Raw genomic sequence first — 26,212 nt, forward strand, 5'->3', positions numbered from 1 at the left:
AATTGTAAATTTTGTGGATTTAGTCAAAAACACTCCTATGAAAAACTTAAAAATAAATATTTCAATTTTTACTTCTAATTTAGAAGAACAATATTTTAAAAACTTTATTTTGAACATGCATTTTTTAACTTCGAATAGTGTGGGAATAAACCATACGACTTATATTTCAATCCTTTAGAGCATTCTTGACTCTTATAAGTGTTAATGATTATGTGCAAACTAATTTTAATATTATTTTTATTGGGCATAAATTTTAAGATCAATATGGATTTTTTTTTCATAATTAGGATTGTACGGGGAAACAATTCATAATTGTAAAAGACATACCAGGTTTTTCAAAAGTAATAGCGGTGTATTTGATTGGGAATCCCAATCATTTTTTGGCATTCATGAAATCCGAGGGTATTCGATTGGGATTCTTTGAAATCCATTAAAATCCAGAGTTATTCAATTGGGATTTTAAATTGTGCTACAAATTCTGGTGGTATTCAATTGACATTTTAAATTATGCTTTGAAATCCGATGGTATTCAATTGGGATTGTTATGCAATTTATTAAAATCTTATAGTATTGAAATGGTGAAGTATTTTTTGGGAATAACTTGTAATGGTAGATTTTGTGGCATTCTTTAGTGTATTTAAAGTTTTTTGAAATATTATCATAACCAATGAAATTTTGAAGCATTGTACTCAAATCCCATCAACTCTGCGAAATTTTATGAAGAAACCGCACTTAATCAAAATCAAAAACAATCCATTACAATCCATACACTTAAAAAAATATATTAAAATCCCAAAAAAATGCACCCCTATAAGAGTAAGTATAATACTCTACAATATTTTACAGCCTTCTGGAGTGATGAATTAAGATTAATTTTACAAATCAGATGGTTGATATAGAGAACTCCTTAGTATTTTTCAATCATACTAAGCAGTGTCGTAATTGATATTTGCAACTATGATAAGTAAGATTAAAGTTATTTTGGTTGATATGGTTGATATTGAATAATAACATATATTTTGTTCAAACAACAAATGAAGGAAAATATAAAAACAAACTATTTGCTGAAGTAATGATTTATTTTATAGCTGATAGTAAGTATTGTTACTCAAATAGTTCTATTTGAGCGGTGACATATAATTCTATGCGATGGTAAGGTTTCTGTTATAACAATCTTAAGAATTCAAATTTCACCCAGTACATGACTACACTTGGTCTTAACGTGCAAACTTTTGACAATATCGGTGTAACGTGCAAAATTATTTATAAATGCGAACCATGTGAAGATATGTTGTACGATTATTTGTCAACCTGTTATGGACACATATCATGGCTCAGGTAGAAAAGATAGTCCCGTCTGACTTATTTTTTTAAAAAAACCATTAGATTTACACATCAAAATGTCGGATTAACTTTGGTTTTATAAACGGATATGGTGTATGATGTAAGATAAATTAATTTAGATAGTACAGTTAGGAGAGTCTTATTTTTCCTCCTATATATACTTTATATTACTATTACTAATATTGTGTGTTAGGAAAATTCTAGGATGAAAGGGCAAATTAAAATCTAAATTCCTTATATTTGGCATTATTAATAGACATTATGATACTGAAATTTATCTTCATCTTGGATTTTCCCCCCACAAAAGCTGAATAACAAAATTGTTTAAACCCATTGCCAGAACCTTTTTAATTTGATTAGCAAAAAAAGTTTTTGGGGAAATTTTGTAATAGAACATTGAAGCACATAGTTGGGATAAAAATGAAGAATAGTAAGAAAAATGGTAAACATGAAATATGTAACATGAAAACTGCATAAAACATTTAAGTGCATAGCAGTATGAAAGTCAAATAATGTAACACCTTCGTAGACATCAAATCTCAGACTGACTTAATCAGATTACATCTTGTTTCCAAAAAATAATCCTTGATAAACCCAAAAAAGGAAGAAGTTTACTGAACATCAGGCAAATTATAGAATACCTCTTTGTATACTATATTTTGCGTGATATTAGTGGAACTTCCATTATCAGCATCAATGAAAATCCTAAGGCCTTGCGGTGAAGTGACTCTGCTGACAGCAACATAAAACTGTCCGTGAGTAAAAACAGGCTTAGGCAAGAATAAGCCAACACTCTCGAGAGATTGCCCCTGTGACTTGTTGATTGTCATTGAGTAGCAAATTTGTAATGGCATCTGTTTCCGTAATAATTTGAATGGTAACTTTGATTCCGTTGGACATAGCTCCATTCTTGGAATAAAATGACGGGTGCCAACAAATGCACCACAAATGACTTCACACTGGACACAATGCTTAAGACATTTTGTAACCATCATTCGGGTACCATTGCAAAGACCAAGTGTTTGGTTTAGGTTTCTCATGAGCATGACAGCAGCACCTACCTTCAACCTCAACTCATGCGGTGGCAATCCAGGAATGTTGAATGCATTCAAATATTCAGGTGGAAAAGCAAAGTTTAAGTCAGAAGCAGTACCGCCGAAGTCCTCAGCTCTGTCAATACTGTAGTAAGAGAAGATTTCGCCAGGTATTGAATCAACAATAACTGAATTCAGTTGGCCTACAGTATGATTAGTCGGTGTTAATATTGCACGCTCGCTGAGGTATTTACTTTTCTGATAGTTTGTTGTGAAATCTGGATATGTCCATTTTATCATGTTGTCCACAGTATTAGACATCTGAGGATCACAGAAATCAGCAGGAACAATAATATCATCTTCGTTCTCGCATAGTGATGAATCTGATGGAGGATCCAATTTGCCATTACCAACTTGAAGTACCCACTCTGCAAACTTTCTCAAACTTTGAACTTCCTCTTGAGTCTTTCCTTGGGTGAGGCGCATGTTCTGTTTAAGGACGAAAATAGTTGCAGCACGCCATAACCTAGATCTTGTAATACAGGCAGAAACAATGTCACCTCTTGAGCCCATATCAATCACAGGGAGAATCTGACGAAAATCGCCGCCAAGCAAAACGGTTATGCCACCGAAAGGAATTTCAGCTTTTTCTGGACTGACTGATTTCATAATATCTCTGAGAGAACGGTCAAGGCACTCAAAAGCATAGCGATGCTGCATCGGAGCTTCATCCCATATTATAAGGCTGGTATGCTTTATGAGCTGAGCTATATCTGAATTATGAGCTATAGAACATGAAGAATCTTCATCCAGCACAATTGGAATTTTAAACCTTGAATGAGCAGTACGACCTCCTGGCATCAGTGTAGCAGCAATACCGGAGGAGGCAACTGGTAGTACAATCTTACCCAGCGAACGAAGCTTGTATATCAAAGTTTTCCATACATAAGTCTTGCCGCACCCACCACTCCCGTAAACAAAAAAAAGACCACCTTCACCTTTTTCAACTGAATTGAAAACAGCATTATATAATTCAAGTTGTTCTGCATTACAGTTTGGGAACAACTTGTTGAATTCTTCTTCCATTTCATTTATGTCATAACTTGTTTCATCCACAATTAAATTGTCAGAACCATGTTCAAGAAACGCTGCAGGTGGTTGCGGTAGTTGCCCATATTGCTTTAATGATTTTCCTATAGATCTCAGAATCTTATCAATCTCTGGATTTAAGAAAAAACTCTTGGTTAGATTAGATTTTGAAAAGGGTATGATATCTTAAAATTAAACATTATGTAATGAAAAGATGAATTTACCTGCAAGAGCAAAAAACTGAAGCTGCTTGTCACTCAAACTGCTTTCTGTTCCAGTTTTTTTCCTACGTAACATGATGATATCATCCGACATTGCCTTCCAGTGTTTCTTCCATAATGTACCAAGATCTGATACTTGACAGTTAACCATGATATGTACAAAAAGTTCTCGAATCTGGCCTGGAAAACCACACTTGGAGCACTCTTCCAGTACTTCGGTCCATTCATTGTCATCATCTAGGAAACCATATTTCTGACATGCCTGCTTAAAGGTCTTATAGACAACACCATCTACAGTTTTCAACTTGTCAAATGAAGTAGGACCACGTACTTTGGTAAGTAATAAACGCAAATACCAAATCTCACCAGAGCTGTGGTGGGTATATAGGAGCCGACCAATCTGGTTTCCTCTTTTACGCATGGTCCATATACAATCAGATTCATTCCATACATAGTACTTTGGAATCTCATCATACGTATACTTTCTGGCATTGTGATCCCTTTGGTTCAACTCAAAAAAAGCTTCCAATTGGCTGCGCTTGTATTTCTCCCTCTCAACAACTTTCTGCAACTCATCATTTTCTCGAAATGTGACATTACGCTTTCCAGGCAGGTGGAATGAAAGGCGGGCAACAGAAATTGACCGGTAGTGTACATCATATCCAAAAATACGATATGCAGCCTCACAACCACATATATAACGTCCATCAAAGTACGCCTTTATTTCATCTACAGGAGCCTTTTCCATTGTAGAATCAGGATTGTCCTTTTTACTAACCTCAACAGTAGCACGGTCATGTCCTTTGAGACAGTATTTAAACAAATACTTTAAACTACGCGCATGACAACAAATTTCAACGTTCATGTGACACTGGTATCTTACCAGCAAATCTCTATTGTATGGAACAACATATTGGTTGTCAAGTTCTGATTTGCCTTTCTTAACAGTTATTCCCGTATTTCTACGCTTATAGATGGGAAAACCAGATTGATCAAATGTTGTTTGAGAACAGTACCTGCGTGAAAAGAAAATGAGGCAACATCAGTAATCCATTTGATAAAATGGAAATTAACATGAATAATGATGTAAGCACTTACTTTTTCGGGAAATGCTTAGAACATTTAAAGTTCTTCATGCAAGGAGACTTGGTATTCTCCAATCCACATGGACCGTGAATCATGTGCTTTGCAACAGCTTTATAACCAGCAGGATCCTTTTCGGGATCAGGAATTTCAGCAGATACAAAACTATCCACATTTGAATTGAGTTTTTTCTTTGATTCCATGTCAAGCCATATCAGCATGTGCACGTGTGGGAGACCTCGTTTCTGGAACTCCACAACATACATTACTACATGAACAAATTTAGGTCAGGCACAAAACAATTTTATAAAGTAAAATAAAAAAAGTTAAATTCTTAAATACTCACTGGCTACGCATTCTCCAAAATATTTCTTGTTCTTTATGTCGTCCATAAGCTGATCAAGTTTGAGTTTAAAAACACGGGCAATAATATCTGGACAATCAACTGAAAGACAGCCTGGAAGAAGTTTCATCATCTCTGCTATTTCATCCCACATTGGGTTTGTCGTCATTGTAAGAAAAATGTCGGGGTGACCAATATGGCGACATACAGCAAGAGCATCTTGGAAGCATTGTTGCATATACCTCTTCGAACCAAGAAAACTGGCAGGTAGTACAAAACCTTTACCAACATTATTGGTACTATTCTCTCCTGTCCTAAGACTTGCTTTAATATTACTGTAAAGATCATTACGCAGGGTAGTCTGGTGAGTTCGGAACCACCATAACCGAGCTTGTTCAATTGCGGAAAAAGCATCAACGATGTATTGTTGGAAAAGCCTGCCACCAAGCCGAGCAGTGCAACCTAGAATTAAAAATTACACAAAGTCAATTAAATGGTGATCTAAAGATTAAGGAGCAACAGAATATCAATTTCATAACTGAAATGTATGGATCAAACTTTATTACCTTCATTATGACGCACTTGGAGCCTGTAGGAATAATACTCCTTCATTGTAACTTGCTTTCGCTTTTTGCCTTCGTAGTTTTTTGTTTTCTCATAAGGGATATCATCGTGGTATCCATCTTCACCGTTGGGGAAAAGAAGAGGATATTGTAATGCCATCAACTTGGGATGGATATCGGATATTCGTTCGAGACCACCAATCTTGCTTTCAATAATAATATCACGAGAACCACATGTATCTTCCAAGTCACCAACCATGATTGCTCCAACCTCATTGGATGGTCCAATAAAATTTTCACGACCACTTACAGCACGACAAACTTTCATGACTATTTTCAGGTCTTGTACAGGATCATCTTTGAAACGATCACGTGCCATACGGAAGAATGGAACTAATTCATTTGTAGCCTCAAGCATCTCCAAAAGACTGGTGACAACATTGACATCTACTGCTTCACCATTATCAACCCTAACCCACTTCATTCGGTTCTCAACTTCATTTTCAGTATCGTATATATACAACTGACAGAATTTGGGGTCATCACCCTCGTTAGGCAACAAAGAACCAAAGACATGGTGATTCTGGCCGTGTAGTCGGTAGATGAAAGGACCAGATCCATTATTTACAGAATGATCAACCTTCCCACCCATGGATGTAAACGCAAACATCGTGTTGTACAAACGAATATTATTCTTGAAATTTTTCCCTTTTACTGGATCATTGTACAACTGTTGAAGATATAGAGGGGTAGGAGGAGCTTTTGGGAGCTTGATCTGACCCTTGCCACAACAAACATAAAATTCAGGAGTTCCTTTGGTGACATTCTTGTTCACGCGCTCTTCCTTCCACATTATAGATCCACATTTCAGACATTTAGAAGAGGGAGGTCCCAAACTTGCATAACCTGGGGCGAAATCATGACTTTTCATTATTAATTATTAATGCGACATTAGTGGCAAATAATAGGTTAGGAGCAGTTTCAATACCAGAATCAGTAGGTATGCCTTCATCAGGTACAAAAATGTTGTCTTCAACATCATCATCATCATTAAGCAAATCTGCAGAACAAAATAAATATATATTACATCATATATCCTATATTTAAATTAAACCTACAAACAAAGAAATGACATCTTCTACAACTATATTACCGCCATCATAAAGAATGTCAGCATCCTGAGTTATATGAGTTTGATCACCTGAGATGTATGGTTCCAATTAACAATTTATTTAGGAAATTGAATATGCAATAATAAAAAATATGATATTGTGAAATTCCTACCAAAGTCATCATCGGTTTCCTCTATTGGCACTGATGAATCATTGCGTATATCTCCAAATAATTGAGAACTACACTGAGCGAGTTTTTCAGCATCAAACTTTTTACTCTTCCGAGATATTATAGGGTCTTTTTTTCGAGGGGGAGCTCTAATTTTGGTAGTTCTACTCTGTTTATTAACAGGAGTAGCCAATGTCTGAGATGTGACATTAGAACTTGACATATGAACATCATAATTGTTGCAATGCAAAGATGTATTGTTTCCTGTAAAGATATCAACTATTATCATGAAAACCTTTGTACAGATCTATATATTAGTAGAAATATGTATTAACAAAGACATACCTTCTTTGTTCAAGTTTGTAATATTTGATAGAGGAATTCTTGACTCAGAAGGTCTTTTAAAAGCTGTTCCTTTCACCAGAACATCCTCAATCCTTGGATGATAAGGTGTGTTGCTCCCTGTGCTTTTGAAAGGACCAATCCCAGCTCTGCTTAATTTATTAACAGAAGGACCTTCTGGCTGGGATTGACCATTACTCTCAGACATAAGAACATCGTCATTATTGAGATGCATTGTAGAATTCATTCCTGTTCATATATAAAATAACAATCAATATTATAAAAATCATAATTAACAAAAAAATTTGGCATTACTGTTAAGGTTCGTAACATCACCTGGGCTGTTGAGGTTGGTAATATTTGATAAAGTAATTCTTGAAGAAGGTGTACTAAATCCCATGCTGGTGTAATTTGGACAATTGGAAGGAAGTGTCCTTGAAATTGTTGATCTTTGTTCAATGCTGCTGAAATTAGTACTGTGGGACATAGGTGTTCTTGAAGAACCTGATCTTTGTCCCTTACCAGAACTATCATCATTATTGCCATCTACTTGTCCTAACAGTAATATATGAGAACATTAAAAGGGTATAAAAATGGACATATTGCTAAAGAACAACTACTCAAGAATCTTAAAAATGCAATAATCTTAAATCATTTGCTAAAGAAAACAACTACTCAAGAAAATTATAAAAGGGACCTGTAATGTTCTCCTTAAAAACTGGTATTGCTGAATTTCCTTGAGATTGTAGAGTATGCCTTCTTCGTTTTGAGGCAGAAGCTATTCAATAATTATATCAAAACAAAACAAACAAACAATCATGAATAACAAAGAATCAACAAATAAACCAAGCAAGCACAAACACTGAACCTCAAGAACACTAACATCAAGAAAACAAACAATCAAAACTCACCACAATCTGAAAGTAGAGAGGTAAAATTATCAAGTTTCAAGTGATTGTAATTACCCTGTAAACACACATGCAACAGGTTAGATAATGATGAATAATTGAAATTTAACAAATAAACCAAACAAGCACAAAAACTGAACCTCTTTCATGATATCAGCAATTCAAGAATTTGAAAGAGGGTTTTTCAAATTCGACGAATTGAAATGAGATGCTTAAATGATATAGTTAGATCTGGAAGAAAAAAATACAAAAACGAAAATGGAAATGGAATTTGAATCAACAATTTGTAATACCTTAAAGCAGTCACCTGAAAAGGAAATGAAGCTGGAATATTTGGAATACTCTTCAAAGGTCAACAGACGAAGACAAATTGAAATCTGGGATAAAGTGCAGCCCTGGGCAGATCATGTGCTACTGAGAAGTGAGTTACCAAAATCGGGAAGAAGCCATCTGGAGAATCAACTGGACAATAAAGTTTTAAGCTAGTAGTAGTATACAAACAAAAAGGATGAATGGCAAGAGCTGTAATAATGTTACAACTTTTAAAAGGAAGGTCAGTAAAAAAACTCAGAAGGTAAGATGTGAGAGTGGCATGGGGTGTAATTATGTATGAACTCTTGGGGTAGGGGGTGTAAAAAAAACGCCCAAAAGGCAACAGGATTTATAATCTAAAGGATGATGAATTTCAATTAAATTCACCCTCTTATTTTTTTGTTCTTTTTAGACATTAGAGACTTGTAGATAACCAACAAGCATAGGAACAATTTGATTACAACTGACTGTCAGTTCCGATAGCTAGAGAGTCTTGTCGTAGTAATGGCGGAAACATTGAAATACATATTGAGACAGCGAATTTACATGAAAAATTTGAAACGCCACTCAATCAAAATATTGTAGATCTTCTACACCTATATTTTAGAAGTATAAATATTAAGTTCGAAAAATTAAAATAGTTTTTTTGATAAAAAAATTAAATGAATATCATTTAACGAAGATAATATATCAAAAATTAGATAAAACACGTCGGTAAGGATCGAACACGGGCGGCTTAAAAATAAACACCCTCGTATCAGGTAAGCTACACAAAATTATTGGATTTGGGCCGCCGTACAGGTAATTGATTCGTTGGACCAAAGTATTTACAAAGTCTTTAAAGGCTGAAACTCAAGTCTGGGGTGTGGCCAAGGCCTAAAGCCAAGTCTCAAACTCAAGTCTGGGTGAATGTGTGCACGAGTGTTACTCTATTTCTGTCGAGGATTATTTTGTAAAAATACACAGTAACATGCAGAAGAGTGAAGACTGAAACAGCACTATCCAACATTACACAACCAGAAAATACAAAATTGAAGTAAAGATCTCACTTCTCTCGATTCAGGCTCAACTCCTTTTCTATTTGAAAACACTGCTTCTCCTCAACTAATTAAAGGATAGCAAGAGGTTCCATAACACTGTTAAACAACAATGAAGTCATCTGCCAACTGCTCCTACAATATGTATTTTGGAAAATGACAAGAGATGCACTGTAAACCTGTTCCATGTGCTAAAAAGACATACCATTTTCACCAGGGTTCCCAAGGCCAGCTTAACTTATATGAGGGACTGTTATTTCAAGTGGCACCTACCCCAAGAAAGTCTATAAATGGAGGTGCTGTTGATGTTTCTTCCACATGATACTTTGACTGTGATTCTTGCACTTCATTTGAACTCATGACAGAGACAGGGTACAAACCAGGTGCATGTAATGCAGATTGTCTTGAAATGCTACTAGTAGTATGATAAAATGGTTGTGAAGATGGTTTTTTCAGAGTGCTGGTTGGCTTTTCTTGAAATCCCATTGATTTGGTGCAGAAAGCAGTGAGGCTCAGCTTCCCCCTCCTGGAAGCACTGGACTGTTCTCTATACTTCCTGGCCATGGCAACATGCCAATGGTTTTTGACAGCATTGTCTGTTCTTCCAGGAAAGAACCTGGCTATTAAAGCCCACTTGTTACCATACATTCTGTGAGCAGCCATTAGCCTCTCTTCTTCTTCTTCATTAAATGCTCCTCTGTTTATCCTTGGATCCAGCTGGTTGAACCATCTCAGCCTGCAGCTCTTACCTGATATATATAGTTCAAACCACTATCAACTAATAATTTTAGATTGAATGAAAATGTCCAGACAAAGTATATTTATTACCTGATCTTGCTTCCATCTTCTCTGCTATAAGGTTCCAGTTTTGTGGACCATACAGAGCTACAAGATCCCTGAGCTTCTTATCTTCTGCAGGCCTCCAGTGGCCTCTAGAGCACATCTTTGATTGTCCACATGAAGAAGAAGAGTCATGAAAGCCATTTCCCTCCAAGTTGTTTCTTGGAGTGCAACTTTTTTTGCCCATCATATTAGGAGAATAGGAACTTGCTCTGCCATCTTCAAACTGGAAAGAGCTCTTGGAATTACTAATGGAGAGAGCATCCATATCATGAAGAATGATTCCCTTGGATGATGATGAAGAAAGAGAAGGATGATAATAAACTGAAGAAGCACCTATGTTGTTTGTATTTGGTGCACGTACAGGAGAAACATGAGCAACACACTTATTGGCCATATGTGGTTTGCAATAGTATTTTATGTGCTTTGCATTAATGTTTGGCCCAAGCTCAGAGTAATTACCAAACCATCGTCTAGACAATCATAATGACAAGCAAACAAGTTGGTAATAAGGAGTATTCTTTTATATTTATGCAACAAGAAGAAGGCCGATATATATATATATATATATATGGATGTGAAGGAAGGCCAATAATGGAAAGGCAGAGCTTTTCCTTGTGAACAAAAACAAAAAAGACCACAAGTGGGGAAGTGAAACCTTTTGACTTATTATCTCACTTCTCATAAGAGAAACTATGCTTCAGTTCTAAAGCGGTCTGTCTGAACAAAGACTCACAAGTCACAAGTCACAAATCCACTTCTCAGACGACACATGCATTATTGCATTAAAATTTTTGAAATTCACTTGCATGACAAGAAATTATATTGGTAATTGTTTGCTGGATAAGTTGGTAGAAACATTGTCAACAAGTTAGATTTTCTTAGTAAATGGAAAGCGGTCACTGGATTTACATTTACTGCACACACATACTGTATACTAATTAATTACTCCCTCCGTCTCAATTTATAGGTCATTTTGGAATAAACCCGCATATTAAGAAAAAGGTTGGTTAGAAAGAATCTTATCTCATGTATCATTAATTAGTGCATTGACAAGTGAGAATATAGTTGAGTTTCAAAAAAATCACAATAAATATAAGGAGTTAGTGCATTGAGAAATGAGAATGATGTTGAGTTTCAAAAAAGTCACAATTAATATGTAGATAAATTTGTATTGAAAGAAGAGAGGGACAAGTATTTTGGAACAAATTTTTTTTCCAAAATGGACCTATAAATTGAGACGGAGGGAGTACCATTGTAAAAAAGACTCCTACTCAACTCAGATCTTGAGGATGGTAAGAAATCATCAAACAAATAAAGCCTGTTTACAGAATTACAGTAAATTTCGAGTATCATTCAGCTTGAGTAGTACGAGCTAGTGTTCTTAGGGTTTAATAAGCTCATCTCGTACACTGGGCAACGCCAATCCATGCATGCATTTTGTACTAAGGGTTACGTCATTACTTTATTGTTGTTTGTACCCTTCAGTCTTTGAGTAGTTAGTTACTCCCTCAGTCCCTCTGGGATCTATACATTTGTATTGGGCTTAATATTTAAGTGATAGATTTGGAAAAGTAGATGAAGTTAGTGGGTGGGTGGGATTTTTATATTATAAAAGTTTACTATTTTGGGAAAGTTTTGAAATGTATAGAATTGAATGGGACATCCCGAAAAGGAAAGTGTATAGAATTCAAAGGGACGGAGAGAGTAATTAGTTATCTCTCAGATGTCATCTCAGATTCAACCCAGTAACTGAGATCTTACTGGGAACTTGTGAAAAGATTTACTCCATGCCTCTTTAATCAAGCCTGTACCTGCTGCTAGGGGAGAGCATGGGCCGGTTCGGCTCGGTTTTCGGATAAAACCGGAACCGGAACCATATATCCTCGGTTTTTAAAATCAAAAACCGCAACCGCCGGTTCGGATTCGGTTTCGGTTTCGGTTTAAAAATCCCGGTTCGGTTATAATCGGTTCGGTTTCGGTTACAAAACCGACATAAATCGAAAAATAATATGAAGACCAATTGAAGCTCACAATCCAGAAATAATAATTAATAAGCAGTGGCTTAACGAACGATTACTGTGATCTGTGGCTAAAATCAGGGGTGTAAAATGATCCGGGTGATCCCGGGTACCCCTCTGCTCAAGTACCGGATCATATTATTTTTAGCTTGTCCAGATTTGGGTCCGGGATCGTTTTATTCGGATATAAACCGATCCCGGGTATTTGAGATTCGGATCTGAACCGAATATGATCCAGTATCGTATTTTCTATTTTTTAACCGGGTAGTTTATGATCTATCAAATATGAGCCGAATATGATCCACTAACATTTAATATCATCATTATTTTCAATTATTCAAATTATTATTATTTAGTCTAAGTGAACATAATATTATAAAATATAATAATTTTAAATTAAAACTTATAGTTATATGTTGGTATATATCATTTATTAAATATATATGAAGATAATAAGCATGATCCTATTAAATAAATCATATTTTATGAAGATATAAACTTAAATAAGATATTAAAACTTTATAAAATGATGACTATTTACTTACAAATGTGATGGATTTAAAATATAATATGCATATGAGTTTGAATCGAATATGAACCGTGGATCATATTCGGGTATTCGGGTAGGATCATATTATCAAAAATTATATGAGACCGAATCTGAGCGGGTATAGGTGTGCTCGGATCCGGGATCATATATTATACGAGCTTAATTTTTCCGCCAGATTTGGATCGTTTTAAAAACGGATATGAGACATGTATCATATTTTCAAGCCGGATATGAGCCGAGACACCGGATAGTCCGTATCGATTTACAGCCCTAGCTAAAATACAAGCATAATTTCAAAATATTATTCACTCTGCAATTCAGTAGATATAAACTTGTCGACATCTATTAGTAAATGGACAGAAAGAAGTTCATGCTCTTGCTCTTCATCTCTGAACTGAACACAGGAAAACAAAATGAAAGATAGTTTACTTTCTCTTCTGCTAATTCTTATAACTAAAGCCAAAACATTACTTATTCAATACTACTAGGAGACAAATGGTATACAATATAGATTATATATTTTATTATATATTATATATATAATATTTATTATTTAATAATCGGTTCGGTTCGGTTTTTATCGGTTCGGTTGGGAGATATAACCGGAACCGAACCATTTAAATCGGATCGGTTTTTAATATTTCGGTTTCGGTTTCGGATCGGTTATATACGGATCGGTTTTCTCCGGTTTTTCTCGGTTTCGGTTCGGTTTCGGTTTCAAATCGGTTTTTTGCTCAGCCCTACGGCTGCTGCCTTTGCTTTAATTGGTATTTAAATGTCCCAATTTCAAACATTTATGTGTGTTCAATAATAATAATAGTGAAAAAAGAGTACTAAATCGAAGTAAAGCAAGCACTTGGGTATAAATAATTACTGTAAATATGATCAAAATTTTATTTTTTACCTGTATATGATGACATGAGTGCAGTACTCCACAGCAAGCAAAGAATTAATGCAGGGCAGATGAAAATATTATCTCGTGTGACCCAAGTACATGGCAAAGATATGTAGAACGCGATAGCCCAATCAAGATTGTGACTTCTGGATTACAGGCATATACTAATACTACAATGGGAGTAAAAGGGAACTAGCATACAGACATAGGTAAAACAGACAGTAATAAATTAGATTATATCACTGCAGAGAAAAGATGCTCTTCCCTTGCTTGAATTCAGATGACTTGTTACAACTCATCTTGTACTTGCAGAGGGAAGAATAGGTCATTACCAGAGGGTAATATTTGAGACGATTGGGTTATTTATTGGCAAGCCTAATGTTTCAAATGTTACAGTTACATAAACAGAAGAGAAAGGACTACTTATAAATAGGTTTTAATGAGGGTGTTTGTAAACTCTGAGGGGCACAGTGAATAAAAGTCTCAGGAGTAATCTAATTAAAACACTTCTGTCAGGAAGTAGATAGGAGGGGAAAAGAGAGGGAAACGGTTGGGTATGGATAATCTTTGATACACTATTGTTTCAGAATTCTGTTCACTCGTCAGTGATCAGGGATTGAATTCACACATTTACTTGAGTACTCCGTCGATGGTTTGAGTAAAACATGTTTGGGCTTTAATTATTTTTTAGAAATCGTAATTTTAAATTTGTAAATAAAAAAATATAATAATTATCATAAATATTTAAAAAAATAAAAATAATATTTGGAGTACCTGTCCAGTGCGACAAACGCCAAACCACGAACACGGAGGGAAGTAGTTAAGGTGTTAGGTACTGTTTGGGTTTGCTGTTGTTGCCAGCAACAACAGTTTTTTTGCTGAAAAGCAGGTGAAAAACTGTTTGGTAAATCTGAAAACAGTTTTTCTGAACAACAGCTTTTAGCTGAAAAACTGCTTTTAGAAAAAGCAAATCCTCTTATGCTTTTAGAAAAAGCTGTTTTCAGATTTTGCAGAAAGCTGTTACAAATTTTATTATCAAACCCCACCAAAAAAGTTATTTTTTATATATTATAACTCAAAATAAAGCAAATGTCAAAAAATTATCAAACAGTTATCTGATTTCTGCAACAACACTTTTTTTACCAGCACTTTTCCTGACCGCACAGCAATTTTTAACAGCACTTCCAAACAGACCCTTAGTATCATTCTGGAACTATCTTGTTCCAAATGTTGTTTATTTTTACTTTACACTTATAAAATATAGTCTCATAATATTTTATTCATCTATTTATTTTTTTAAATAAAAATTTAAATATCAAGTTTTTATTTAGGAAAAATTAAAATAAAATATTATAAAAATATATTTTATAAAATTCTGAAAAATCGTGTCAAAGTAATATAAAAAATAGGAAAATTTAATTCTAAAGTCCCTGAACTATAGACACTTTTTTTTTCTAAGACCCTGAATTATAAATGTCAATTCATAAGTAATTCAACTCTTAACTTTTTCTTACCTGGGTCCTTCCGTTAGATCTGGTTTGACGCCGTTAGTTATTTTTAAGTTCATGAGAATCAAAGATAACTTTGAAGAGTGATTCTGGTATACCATCAAAATTTAGTTTGGTAATTTTCGAATTTTGAGTTGAATATTAATTTTCATTTTAATAACTTTTATTCGAATTATAACGATGTAGATTGATAGATCGTGTGATTATGGGCATGTTCATATAATTTTCGTGATTTTTAATGTTCAAATAGCCTTATCGGAAAATTCGAGCTCACCGGATTTGAGCTTTTCTGATAAGTTCGTCGGAAAAACTAACGACGTCAAATCAGATCTAAGAGAATTAAATTATTTATGAATTGATATAATTCAGAGACTTAGAAAAAATGTGTCTATAATTCATGGACTTTAAAATTAATTTTCTCTAAAAATATGATGAGAGGTTCTCTCCTCTGGGGTATTTTAAAGTGACTGCACAGTCTAAAGTCTGAACCAGTACACGTGCACAGAACACCATGTGCCATCGCTCTGCTAGCAGGAAATAGAACACCGCAAGTGTCCCCACTTATCAAGTACTCCCTGGTTTTTTATAGGGTTTTTGAATTTTTTATTAGATAATTAAAAAAATTATCTTTAAAATAAAAATATATAATTAAATTTTAATATATAAAATAATTTAAGAATGTGTGTTGCAGATCCTAAATTTGAAAGCTAGGCAAAAATAGTATACACGGGGACGGGGCGCGGTACGGATTTTAATACTTCAATATAATATATTTCTGTAAATTATTTTTAAGATTTTTTTTTATAAAAGTATAACATATATGTTTTTTATAAAAAAAAGAAAATTTTTAAAGTAAATTGTAGAAATATGTTTTATGTGAGCCTTAAAAAGAAGCGGGAAAAAGAAACGTATATAATTGACTGGGACAGAGAGAGTATAAGTTTAACAAATATGAATTGAAAATGGGATCGCATAGCCCCAGCCCCCAACCTCTGTTTCTCCCAGATTTGATTACTTATCAGTATTCAGGAGGACCAAGACTATGCCGCCACAGTTATTTAGCGAATCTGGGGTATAATTTGAAGGGTCCTGTTCCCTGACATATGGTTGTCAGGGAACGATTATTTAACAAACGACTTCCCAGCCGTTGGATGGACGATCCAACGGCTGGGACAAAAGAAAACATTTTTTCCATTCCGCGCTTAAAAACCGCGGACACTGTGTCTATCCGCGCTTTTTTCCGCGGAGACATACCCTTTCCGCGGTAAAAAACCGCGGACATTCCAGATTGTTTTCGACGCACACTTTATAACCTAGGTGATCAACTTCACTTGTGTTCATCTTGTTTTGGAAAGTGCAGTGGTGATTTTGTTGATCTTTGGCAAGAATCTGATCCATCTTCCATCTTTGTCGTGGTAAGCTTAATTTGTAGTAGTGTTTTGTTGATTTTGTTTGTACAATAATGGATAAAATGTTTGCAAGATTTGAAGGTAGAAAAAGTTTGAAAAAAACCAAGAATGTTGATGTACATGATGATAAGGTTGAATGTGGTCATGATAGAGACAATATTAAGTATGTTGAAGTTGTTGATAGTGATGATGAGGAGTTAGTTAGTGAAGAATTTGATGAAAGTGATAAAATGTATGATGATATAGGTAGTATGCATGAAAGTAGTGGTAATTTGCATGATCATGGTGAGGATAATGTTGATGGAGATGACCCTATTATTATTCCCCACTTGAATCAACAATTTCCTAATTTACAAGCCGGGGAGAATATGTTTAGGGCGTATGCTTTAAAGAATGGTTTTGCAATTAAGATACAAAACACACAGAAGCGTGCCAAAGATAAATCCATATATGGTCGATTGTATGTTTGTAATTTAGCGGGAGAAACTCGTGGGAAAAACCCCGTTGATGACGATGAAATTTTGATTGGTAGTCTTGGTAGTGTTAAGGGCAAACGGCGTAGAGATGTGCTTCCTAGGAGTGGATGCAAAGTTAGAATGTACTTGGTTAATAAGAAAAAAACAAGTCATTGGGAGATAACCGGTTTGGAATTAGAACACAATCACCAAGTTGTTACGCCTTCTAAGATGAGTTTGATAAGGCGGGAGAAACGTGTTAGCGCGGCACAAAAAAATTTGATCAAGAGCTTACATGTTTCGGGTGTCCAACCAAGACAACAAATGAATATATTTGGTAAAATGCACGGTGGAGCGGAACAAGTAGGTTTTAACAGCCAAAATTTAAGAAATGTCGTACGTGATTTTAGGAAGGACAACATGGGAGTTAATGATGCTCAAGCCGGTTTGGATTTGTTGTACCGTTTGCAAGAAGAGAGCGGCGGTAAGTTTTTCATCAAGACTCTCCTCGATGACGAACAAAGGTTGAAGTGTCTTGTATGGGTTGATCCCCGCTCTTTGATGGCGTACAAAAACTTCGGTGATGTGGTTGCGTTCGACACCACATATCGAACTAATAGGTATGCTATGCCGTTTGTGCCTTTCACCGGAGTGAACCATCACTATCAATCAATACTTTTTGGTTTTGCACTCGTTCGGGATGAATTGAAGACAACTTTTGAGTGGGTTTTGAGTACTTGGCTAGAAGCAATGGAAGGCAAAGAACCCTTGGCTATCATAACCGATCAAGATCAAGCTATGGCCGCGGCTATTGAATCACAACTTCCGAACACATCACATTTGTTATGCTCATGGCACATTAGCAACAAATTCCCCGAGAAACTTGCAACATATTATTCGAAGGAAGGGTTTAAATTTGATTTCAACAATTGCATATATCACTCTTTGACTGAAGATGTGTTTGAAGATCGTTGGAATGCTTTGGTTTTGAAGTACAATTTGGAAGGCAACACATGGCTTGAAGGGTTATATGCTTTGAAGCATAAGTGGGTCGAGGCTTACACAAGAAACACTTTTTCTGCGGGTCAAAAGACCACATCAAGAAGTGAAGGAATGAATGCATATTTCGATGCCTATGTTGGTTCTTGCACCGGTTTGAAAGATTTTGTAGAGGGTGCACAAAAAGCTTTGGAGAGGCAATTCATGCGTGAGAAAGACGAGGATTATGTGACGTTTCATAGAAGTCGTTGCATGCAAATGAAAACCGCTCTGGAGCACCACGCAGCTTCCATTTATACGAAAGAAATGTTTCGAAGATTTCAGGAACAATTGGTTGAATCATCTAAGTACTTTGTGGAGAAAGATAGAGATCGGTCCTTGGAAGATGTTCAAGACACGTTCTACAAATGTTATAGACCGTTGATGCATGCTTCTCAGAGAAACACGTATCTTGTATCATTCAACAAGGCGTCATTATGGGGTTCATGCATTTGTAGAATGTATGACAATGTTGGCATACCATGCCGTCACATTATTGCCGTCTTGACGAAGAGGTGTGTGGCTGAACTACCGGCACATTTTGTGAAACGGCGTTGGACTAGGGACGCCAATAGAGTTGATGGCAAGTTGCCATATCACACGTCCGAATTTCAATCACCATCTCATGAAATGACTCCCACGGAAAGATTCAACCACATGACATTACTTACCATGGCGTTTAGTCATAGTTGCATGGCATCGAAAGAGCGGTATGAGTATGCCGTTGGGGTTATTAATCGGGAAACAGAAATACTTGAGAGCATGCCCGTTGACGGGGTCGAAAACGAAGGAGGTGAATTAAATCCAAAAATAACTCAAGAAGGTGGTGAGAAATTGCATGAGAGTATCCTTGACCCCTTGGTGTCGAAAACAAAGGGACGGAAAAAAGAGCACCGCTTTAAAAGCCCCGTTGAGGAACTTACAAAAACAAAAAGAAAATGCCGATATTGCAATATGTTGGGACATGATGTTAGGACGTGTCCCAAAAAAAAGAAGATGATTTAAGAAAAGCTCAAACTGGCCAATTGTAATTCACATTTTAGAAAAATTTCTCTTATGTTTTACTTGTGGTTTATTTGTCCTTCGTATGAGTTGGTGTAACTAACTTGTTCTTTGTTGGATTTGTAGGTGAAATGGCCGACGGTTCGGATGATGAGTCAGTGTCACACGTCAGCAACTCAATCTCGGACTCGGAAGAAATGTGTGATTCACCTAGTTTTAGCTTCTTGGAGGACGCGATTCGTGAGCTCGACGAACTTGCAGAAATGTACGAACCACCATCCCACTCAGAAGAAATGTGTGATTCACCTAGTTTTAGCTTCTTGGAGGAAGCAATTCATGAGCTAGACGAATTGGCACAGATGCACGAACCACCTCCCCAATTGGAGGAAGAAGACACCGAGTTGTACCCGCCTGAGGAAGCGGCCTACCGGTCAACAAATTGGACCGAAGCTTGTCAGTGGTGTGCAAGCGATAACATGTTCGAGAGGGTGGCTTATAACTTGACCCCATATTTTCTACCTATTTTGAACTTGGGTAAGGACTATCCCGACGGGCCAAACAAAATATCGTTGTGGGATGGTGGTGATATTGTGACGTGTGATAGGATAGCCGACATTATGAAGTTGAGGCCTCGCCCGGGTTGCACGCGTGACCAAATGCGAATTGAATATGTCAAGGGGTGGGTGTCCAACCTTCGTGGTGATGATACGGGAAAATGGATAACGCGCAAAGAACCATGGAGCAAATTTCGTCTCTACGATGGGTCTAATAGCATTCATGTCACACTATGGAATGATCACAATACGCATGCCAATGTGACCGAAGGTGTGCTCCGTGAAGGTTGTGTTGTTGTGCTCTATTGGGTGACATGCTTCATTAGAGCCGATGCGACGCCCGGGCATTCCACACACCGACTATCGGGAGGCTTCTCCAACATTTTAGCAGTGTTTAGTTAGTTAGCTTCCCCGTACCTGATTAATGTTGATTTCAGGTTTTATATGTATTTTTGTGTAATCGCAACAAAATAGACACCGTTCGATGTATTATTGACATTGAAATGACAATATTATGTAGTAATTTCTTTGTTAGTGCTAACATTGTCAAAATGGTACGAGGTTTTGTCATTACTTCAATTATGGTGTTTCTAGTCTATTGTAATTTATTTATGATTTTTGAACGTGTCTATTCGCAGCAATATGCATGCAAAGTTCACAAAATTGTTCAAAGTGGTCATTTTCCAAACAAATGGCAATAGGTAATGAAAACATATTGTACGAACTTTTAAAAGTCATAATGTGGTTAAGGGGTCCTAGAAGAGCATATATGAGCATGAAAGCATGTAAGAGGAGCTGAAAAAAAAAAAATTTCCCACTGGAATATCCGCGGTAAATAACCGCGGACACTCCAGTCCATCCGCGGTTTTTTACCGCGGATACTCCAGTGGGAACAGGTGGAATGTGCAGTCTGTTTCTGCACATTCCCACCTGTTTTCAACAGTGTCAAACAATTTTTACTACATAAAAACCTAAATGCAAAGCATTCCAACAACAATCTCCCAAAAAAAAAATTCACCAAATTTTGCGAAGCCTTCAAATATACCCCAAAACGTCAAAAATTCTCAAACATCCAAAAAATGACCATACTCAAAAAATTCTCAAATTTAATCACAAGATAGAGGTTGACATTCCTAACAATATGCAATAAAGGGGCGGGGGAAACTCAAACGAGAAACACATAAACAAAAATTGAATGACGGGGGTCGGGGGGTGGACACGGTCGATAAATGACCGATATAATCAACAACCAAGATATATTGAGATTGAAATAAAGTAAACTACATCGTTCAACTTGAATAAATATAACGTAAATGTCATAAACTACGAAAATGTCATAAACTACGAGACTACGAAAATGTCATAAACTACGAAAATGTCCTATTCCTTTGCTCCTGCTAGCCTTTGCCGCATAAGATGACTAGGGATTCTCCTCGCTCTCCCTTTCTGAAGCTCTTTGGCAATCCTATAGCGGAATAGGTCAACATCCGAAGTATCCCACGTCAAGGTGGAGAGGTCATAACCTTGCAAGGTGTAGTCCATGTACTTGCAGACGAAGACCCCGCAATCAAAATGATTTTGCTGCTTCGGCATCTCATCCCAAACATGAACTAGAGGGTCCTCTTTCGGGAACTTTTGACCCTTGGCAAGAAAGCGAAGCATCCCTCCAAGTACACCGACCTACAAACGACAAAAAAAATGAAAACAAACATCTAAATAAAACCATCATGTATATTAGTAGAAGAGGAGTGAAGGATTTAGTACCATTGCTTCTTCTTCTTCTGGATATTCAGCCTTATCATTGAATGGATCGAGAACCATGATTGCCCACTTCTTCACAGCAAATACCATGAGAATCCAGTGATTGTCATTGACATTTGCGGGAACAAATATGTAGTCCACCAGGTTGATTGGTGGACCAACCCCACAGCTTCCCCACTTCACATAAAAATGCTTCACCCTCTCCGTCAAATTTTTGTAGTCCAATTCCATGGCCAACGGGATGAAGAAGGGATCCATGAAGTAGTACGTAGGCTCCCTAGGGTGGATGCCCTCTGCAGCAATTGCTTCCTCCCGATCACGTAACAGCCACTGCATCAAATTATCATATATACATAATTAAACAGAATTATACAAATACAAATATAAATGAACGTACAACATTGGACAGAATTGTACAAAGACAAATACAGAGACAACATGAACAGAAATTGTACCATGTATGTGTAGATGATCCGATCATCCAACCATGCACCGGGGGCCAGACTCTGCATTGAGATAGGGGCAAGCGTGAACATAAGATCATGTCTTATACCACCCTCGATACCCACTGTCATACCCCTCCCCCATCCCCAGTCTCTCCGGATAGTATCCATCTTCTCCTGTGTCAACCTTTTGCTAATCAGCCATTTCTGTTCCGCGGGGCGGCGAACAGTCATCTTCTGGGGCCTCGAAGAAGAAGGCTCTGTAAGGTCTGCAGAGATATGTTGAGACGGCTGAGTCATATCAACGACATCGTGTGAAAAGCTGTCTGCAACTAACGGCCTCTTGGCAGAAGGAGAGAGATGGACATGCTCCAACGCCGGGGGCGTATATGCCGGGCCCCTAACCGTCTGCATGAATCGGCAGTACGGCTCAATGAATATAGGAGCAATCCTGCTGAACTCGTCATGATACTCTGGCGGTATGGTAGAGTCCATCCTCTGCAGGCATTCCAGACCCTTCTGGATCTGCATATAGTTTTATGAAATGCAATCAAAAAAGTGACAAACTTGAATACAAATGAAATGGGAGATAAACTTGAATACAAATGAAATGGGAGATAAACTTACAAGCTGATAGGCCTGGAAGTTGTCAAACAACTCCCGAGTAGAGTACTTAGGCTGCGGCACTGGCTCTGGCTTCCCGACTCGCAATCGAGAAATCTCCGTGTACCAATGCATGTATCCGGTGTCATCCACTAAGTGAGAACGGTGAGCAACTACAACCTCAGGATGCTCCACGAAACGGGACCACTCACCAATCTCCGCAAACCATATAGCACGCCAATCAATGGGATTCCAGGGCAGCTTAGGCTGCCTGTACTCTGTCATCGAAACTGGGGGTGGTGGGATGCCCTGTGGCAGTCCGAACTGTCTCAACACTCGCTCGGGATGCTGGTACTCCACAATATCATAACAGAGCAATGGTACCCTAGCTAGGCCAGCAAAATGTGCCTCCCAATCCTCAGCAGAAATATCATGATCCCCATCTGAATCCTCCTCTATCTCATGAAAATGAGCATAGGGCATCCAACTAACAATATCGCCAGCAACTCCATCAAACTCGCCTCTGTAATGTGGCAAGCTATGATGAGGAGCCGCTGAACTATCCCGCCTCCCACGTTTCCTCTTGCCGCCCACAATCCAACCCTCTTCGGTATCCTCCTCCACGGTCTCATCCAAAATATCATCCTCCTTTCCCTTCCCCTTCCCCTTCCCCTTCCCCTTCCCCTTCCCCTTCCCCTCTCCCTCCTCCTCCTCGTGACCCTTCCCCGTCTTACCCTTACTCCCCTTCCCCTTACTCCCCTTCCCCTTCAACTCCTCCTTCCCCATCCCCGTCTCCTTCCCCTTCTTCCCCTTCTTCTCCGTCTCCTTCCCTGTCTCCTTCCCCTTCTTCCCCTTCTTCTCCGTCTCCTTCCCCGTCTTCCCCTTTTTCCCCTTACCCTGGACCTCAACTACTTCCTCCTCTACCGGCTCCTCCTCAATCTCATCAGGCCTGGACCAAAACTCAGCTGCCGGGTAACTATCCCTGCTAGGATCCGGGATCGGTCTCCCGATATCAAACCTCTCGTAACTCCACAACATCAGCAACCAGACGCAGCAGGATATCTTCTTTGACCCCTTCTGTGCAGCTGTAGTCAGACCCCTGTACAGATATGAAAGGACTGCTGATCCCCACGACCATGTACGCACATGGCTCAGTGTGCGAAGATGCCTGATATAGCGTGGATGGACAACATTCCTACTACTAGTAGGAAATAGGATAGAGCCTACCACGAAGAACATATAGGCCTGTGTGTGAATAGCAATACGCCTCGGATCAGGACCTGGATCAGCACTGCCATAGGTCTCAAACAACCAAGTAAGCCTCACCCCTCCTCTAGTAAAGCCATCCTTCACCTGCTGCTCAGTCAACTCCTCAAACCATGCCCTCTCGAAATATGACTGGTTACCGTCAATACCATCTCCGACTAGTGGCCGCCCCACAACAGGTAATCCTAGTATGTAGCCGACATCCTCTAAAGTGACTGTCATCTCCCCCTGCCTCATGAAAAAGGTATTGGTCTCGGGCCGCCACCTCTCCACTAATGCACTAACAAGCCTTGTATCATTCTGAAGAACAATCCTAGGGTTGGCAAACACGCCAAATCCAACCATATGCAAAATCTCCCTCTGCGCGTCTGAAAGAACCCAATGCCTTAACGCCCGGTTACTAGACATACACTCCAAAGGACCACGCTCGACTCCATTCCAAACATCTGAACTCACATGGTATGAGTTATCCACGATAACTGCTCCACTAACAGGACCCGGCAAAATATCATCCATCCTGAAACACAAATACCAATCCAACAATCAATAAACTTAGCATGCATACTAACCGAAGCATACCATGAATTCACAATTTACAATCTATAAACTTAACATACCATGAATTACACTTAACAAATACCATGAATTACACTTAACAAATACCATCAATTACACTTAAAATACTATCAATTACACTTAACAAATTCCAATCCAACAATCAATAAACCACAAACCAACAATAATTTACTATCAACTACACTTAGCATACTATCAATATCCAACAACAATTAGCACTAAAAACAGGAAATTCTAACTAAAATTTCCTTTGAGGCATTTTCACGAACACTTTACTACGAATAACACATCATCCATAACAATCCATTTATCAAATTAATACTAACCAACAATCAATTACACATAATTGATTACATACATACAATCACAACATCCCAATCCAATCAAAACTATAAAATTTATCGATTGCAATACATACATAGAATTCGAAAAAAAAACAATGTATATACACGCGAGGATATATATACACGCACCTTTATACGTTCGTTTGAAGCTTGATTGGATTGTAGTATCGGTTGGTGGCAGTTGTGAGAGGATGAGAGTGCGAGAGGGTGAGTGTATATAGAGTTTGTGTTAGTGTTTATGTTTGAATATGTAACCGTCCCTGATATATACGTTCGTTTGCGCGTTTTAAAACTCACTGTAATGTCCGCGGTTATTTACCGCGGAAAGGGGGAGTGTCCGCGCACAAAGGCGCGGAAAGGGGGTGTGTCCGCGGTTTTTAAGCGCGGATACTAAAAAAAGGGATCTTTTGTCCCAGCCGTTGGATCGATGATCCAACGGCTGGGAAGTCGTTTGTTAAATAACTGTTCCCTGACAACCACATGTCAGGGAACAGGACCCTAATTTGAAATAAAACAAACAATTTTATCATTGTGAAAATAACAGAGGTCTCTTGAAATAACACAAACAATCCATCTGAGATTTAGTGAGAGAGCTGAAACAGAAGAGGCAAAGCTTTTGTCCTTTGTTTTAGCAATGGCTCCACTCACAAGAAAAGCTCACCATACGTACAGCTTAAGCAATGCAGGGAAAGTCATGTGGCATTTTCTCCTCTCTGCCCATTGCCTGCCAATGTCTTCAATTCACTGCAACAAGATCTCAGACATTAGGATGTGTTCGTGTGGATCTATCACTATTAATAATATATACACACCTCAATTATTGTGTATCCAAATAGGCAAGACACGTTTAAAGCCCGGCCAACGAAATTAGTTTGTTTCTTGCCTCAACACTATCAGGTGCGCTGAGTTGACTTGGTAAATTGAAAAGGAAAAAAGTTAGTTAGCAGAAGTTAAAAATATACGAAACTTCCTCCGTCCCGTGAGTAGTATACATTGGGGACAGGATGTTTTATTTTTAATTTTTTTTCTAAATTAAAGTTTAGATTTTATATTTTTATTCAGGAAAAAAACTCAAAAATAAGTTACAGAACTATATTTTATAAGCGCATTGAAATGCGTGTCGAGCAGTTGAAAAAAAACGTATACAATTAAATGAGACAGAGGGAGTACGAACTAAAAGCGCATTTATTTTGTCATCCGATAATCATAAACAAACAAGGGATTATACTGTAGGTCCGCGAATGTGTAATTGCTGAAAAAAAAAAAAAAAAAAACTTCTTCTTCGAGCAAACCACGTATCTGGTTATTAGCCACATTATTCAAATTGAATGGCTTAGATAGAAGACAAGATTCCCTAAATGTTTACACGGTAAACATAGAATATGAAAAT

General features: G+C 37.5%; 3 protein-coding genes across 3 annotated transcripts; all 3 read right to left on the reverse strand.

The window, feature by feature from the left end:
- Positions 1-1,856: 1,856 nt before the first annotated feature.
- Positions 1,857-8,868, reverse strand: LOC108207669 (uncharacterized). Its single transcript, XM_064087869.1, has 12 exons — positions 8,502-8,868; positions 8,212-8,266; positions 7,637-8,078; positions 7,304-7,549; positions 6,962-7,222; positions 6,831-6,878; positions 6,666-6,737; positions 5,681-6,583; positions 5,118-5,576; positions 4,787-5,039; positions 3,692-4,704; positions 1,857-3,598 (listed from the first exon to the last, which is right to left on the reverse strand). Exons 3-12 carry the CDS (start codon positions 7,785-7,787, stop codon positions 1,956-1,958), a joined length of 5,049 nt encoding a protein of 1,682 aa, XP_063943939.1. The 5' UTR covers positions 7,788-8,078; positions 8,212-8,266; positions 8,502-8,868; the 3' UTR covers positions 1,857-1,955.
- A 635-nt stretch (positions 8,869-9,503) lies between these two features.
- On the reverse strand, positions 9,504-10,836 carry LOC108208641 (transcription factor MYB105). Its single transcript, XM_017379177.2, has 2 exons — positions 10,386-10,836; positions 9,504-10,306 (listed from the first exon to the last, which is right to left on the reverse strand). Exons 1-2 carry the CDS (start codon positions 10,792-10,794, stop codon positions 9,816-9,818), a joined length of 900 nt encoding a protein of 299 aa, XP_017234666.1. The 5' UTR covers positions 10,795-10,836; the 3' UTR covers positions 9,504-9,815.
- A 10,238-nt stretch (positions 10,837-21,074) lies between these two features.
- On the reverse strand, positions 21,075-24,545 carry LOC108218365 (uncharacterized). The gene is made up of 5 exons (XM_064086912.1): positions 24,520-24,545; positions 22,661-24,419; positions 22,046-22,558; positions 21,594-21,920; positions 21,075-21,509 (listed from the first exon to the last, which is right to left on the reverse strand). The coding sequence occupies exons 1-5, from the start codon at positions 24,543-24,545 to the stop codon at positions 21,210-21,212; spliced, it is 2,925 nt and encodes a 974-aa protein (XP_063942982.1). The 3' UTR covers positions 21,075-21,209.
- Between the last annotated feature and the right edge of the window lie 1,667 nt (positions 24,546-26,212).

This window comes from Daucus carota, chromosome 2, assembly GCF_001625215.2.
Source record: "Daucus carota subsp. sativus chromosome 2, DH1 v3.0, whole genome shotgun sequence".
NCBI lineage: Eukaryota > Viridiplantae > Streptophyta > Magnoliopsida > Apiales > Apiaceae > Daucus > Daucus carota.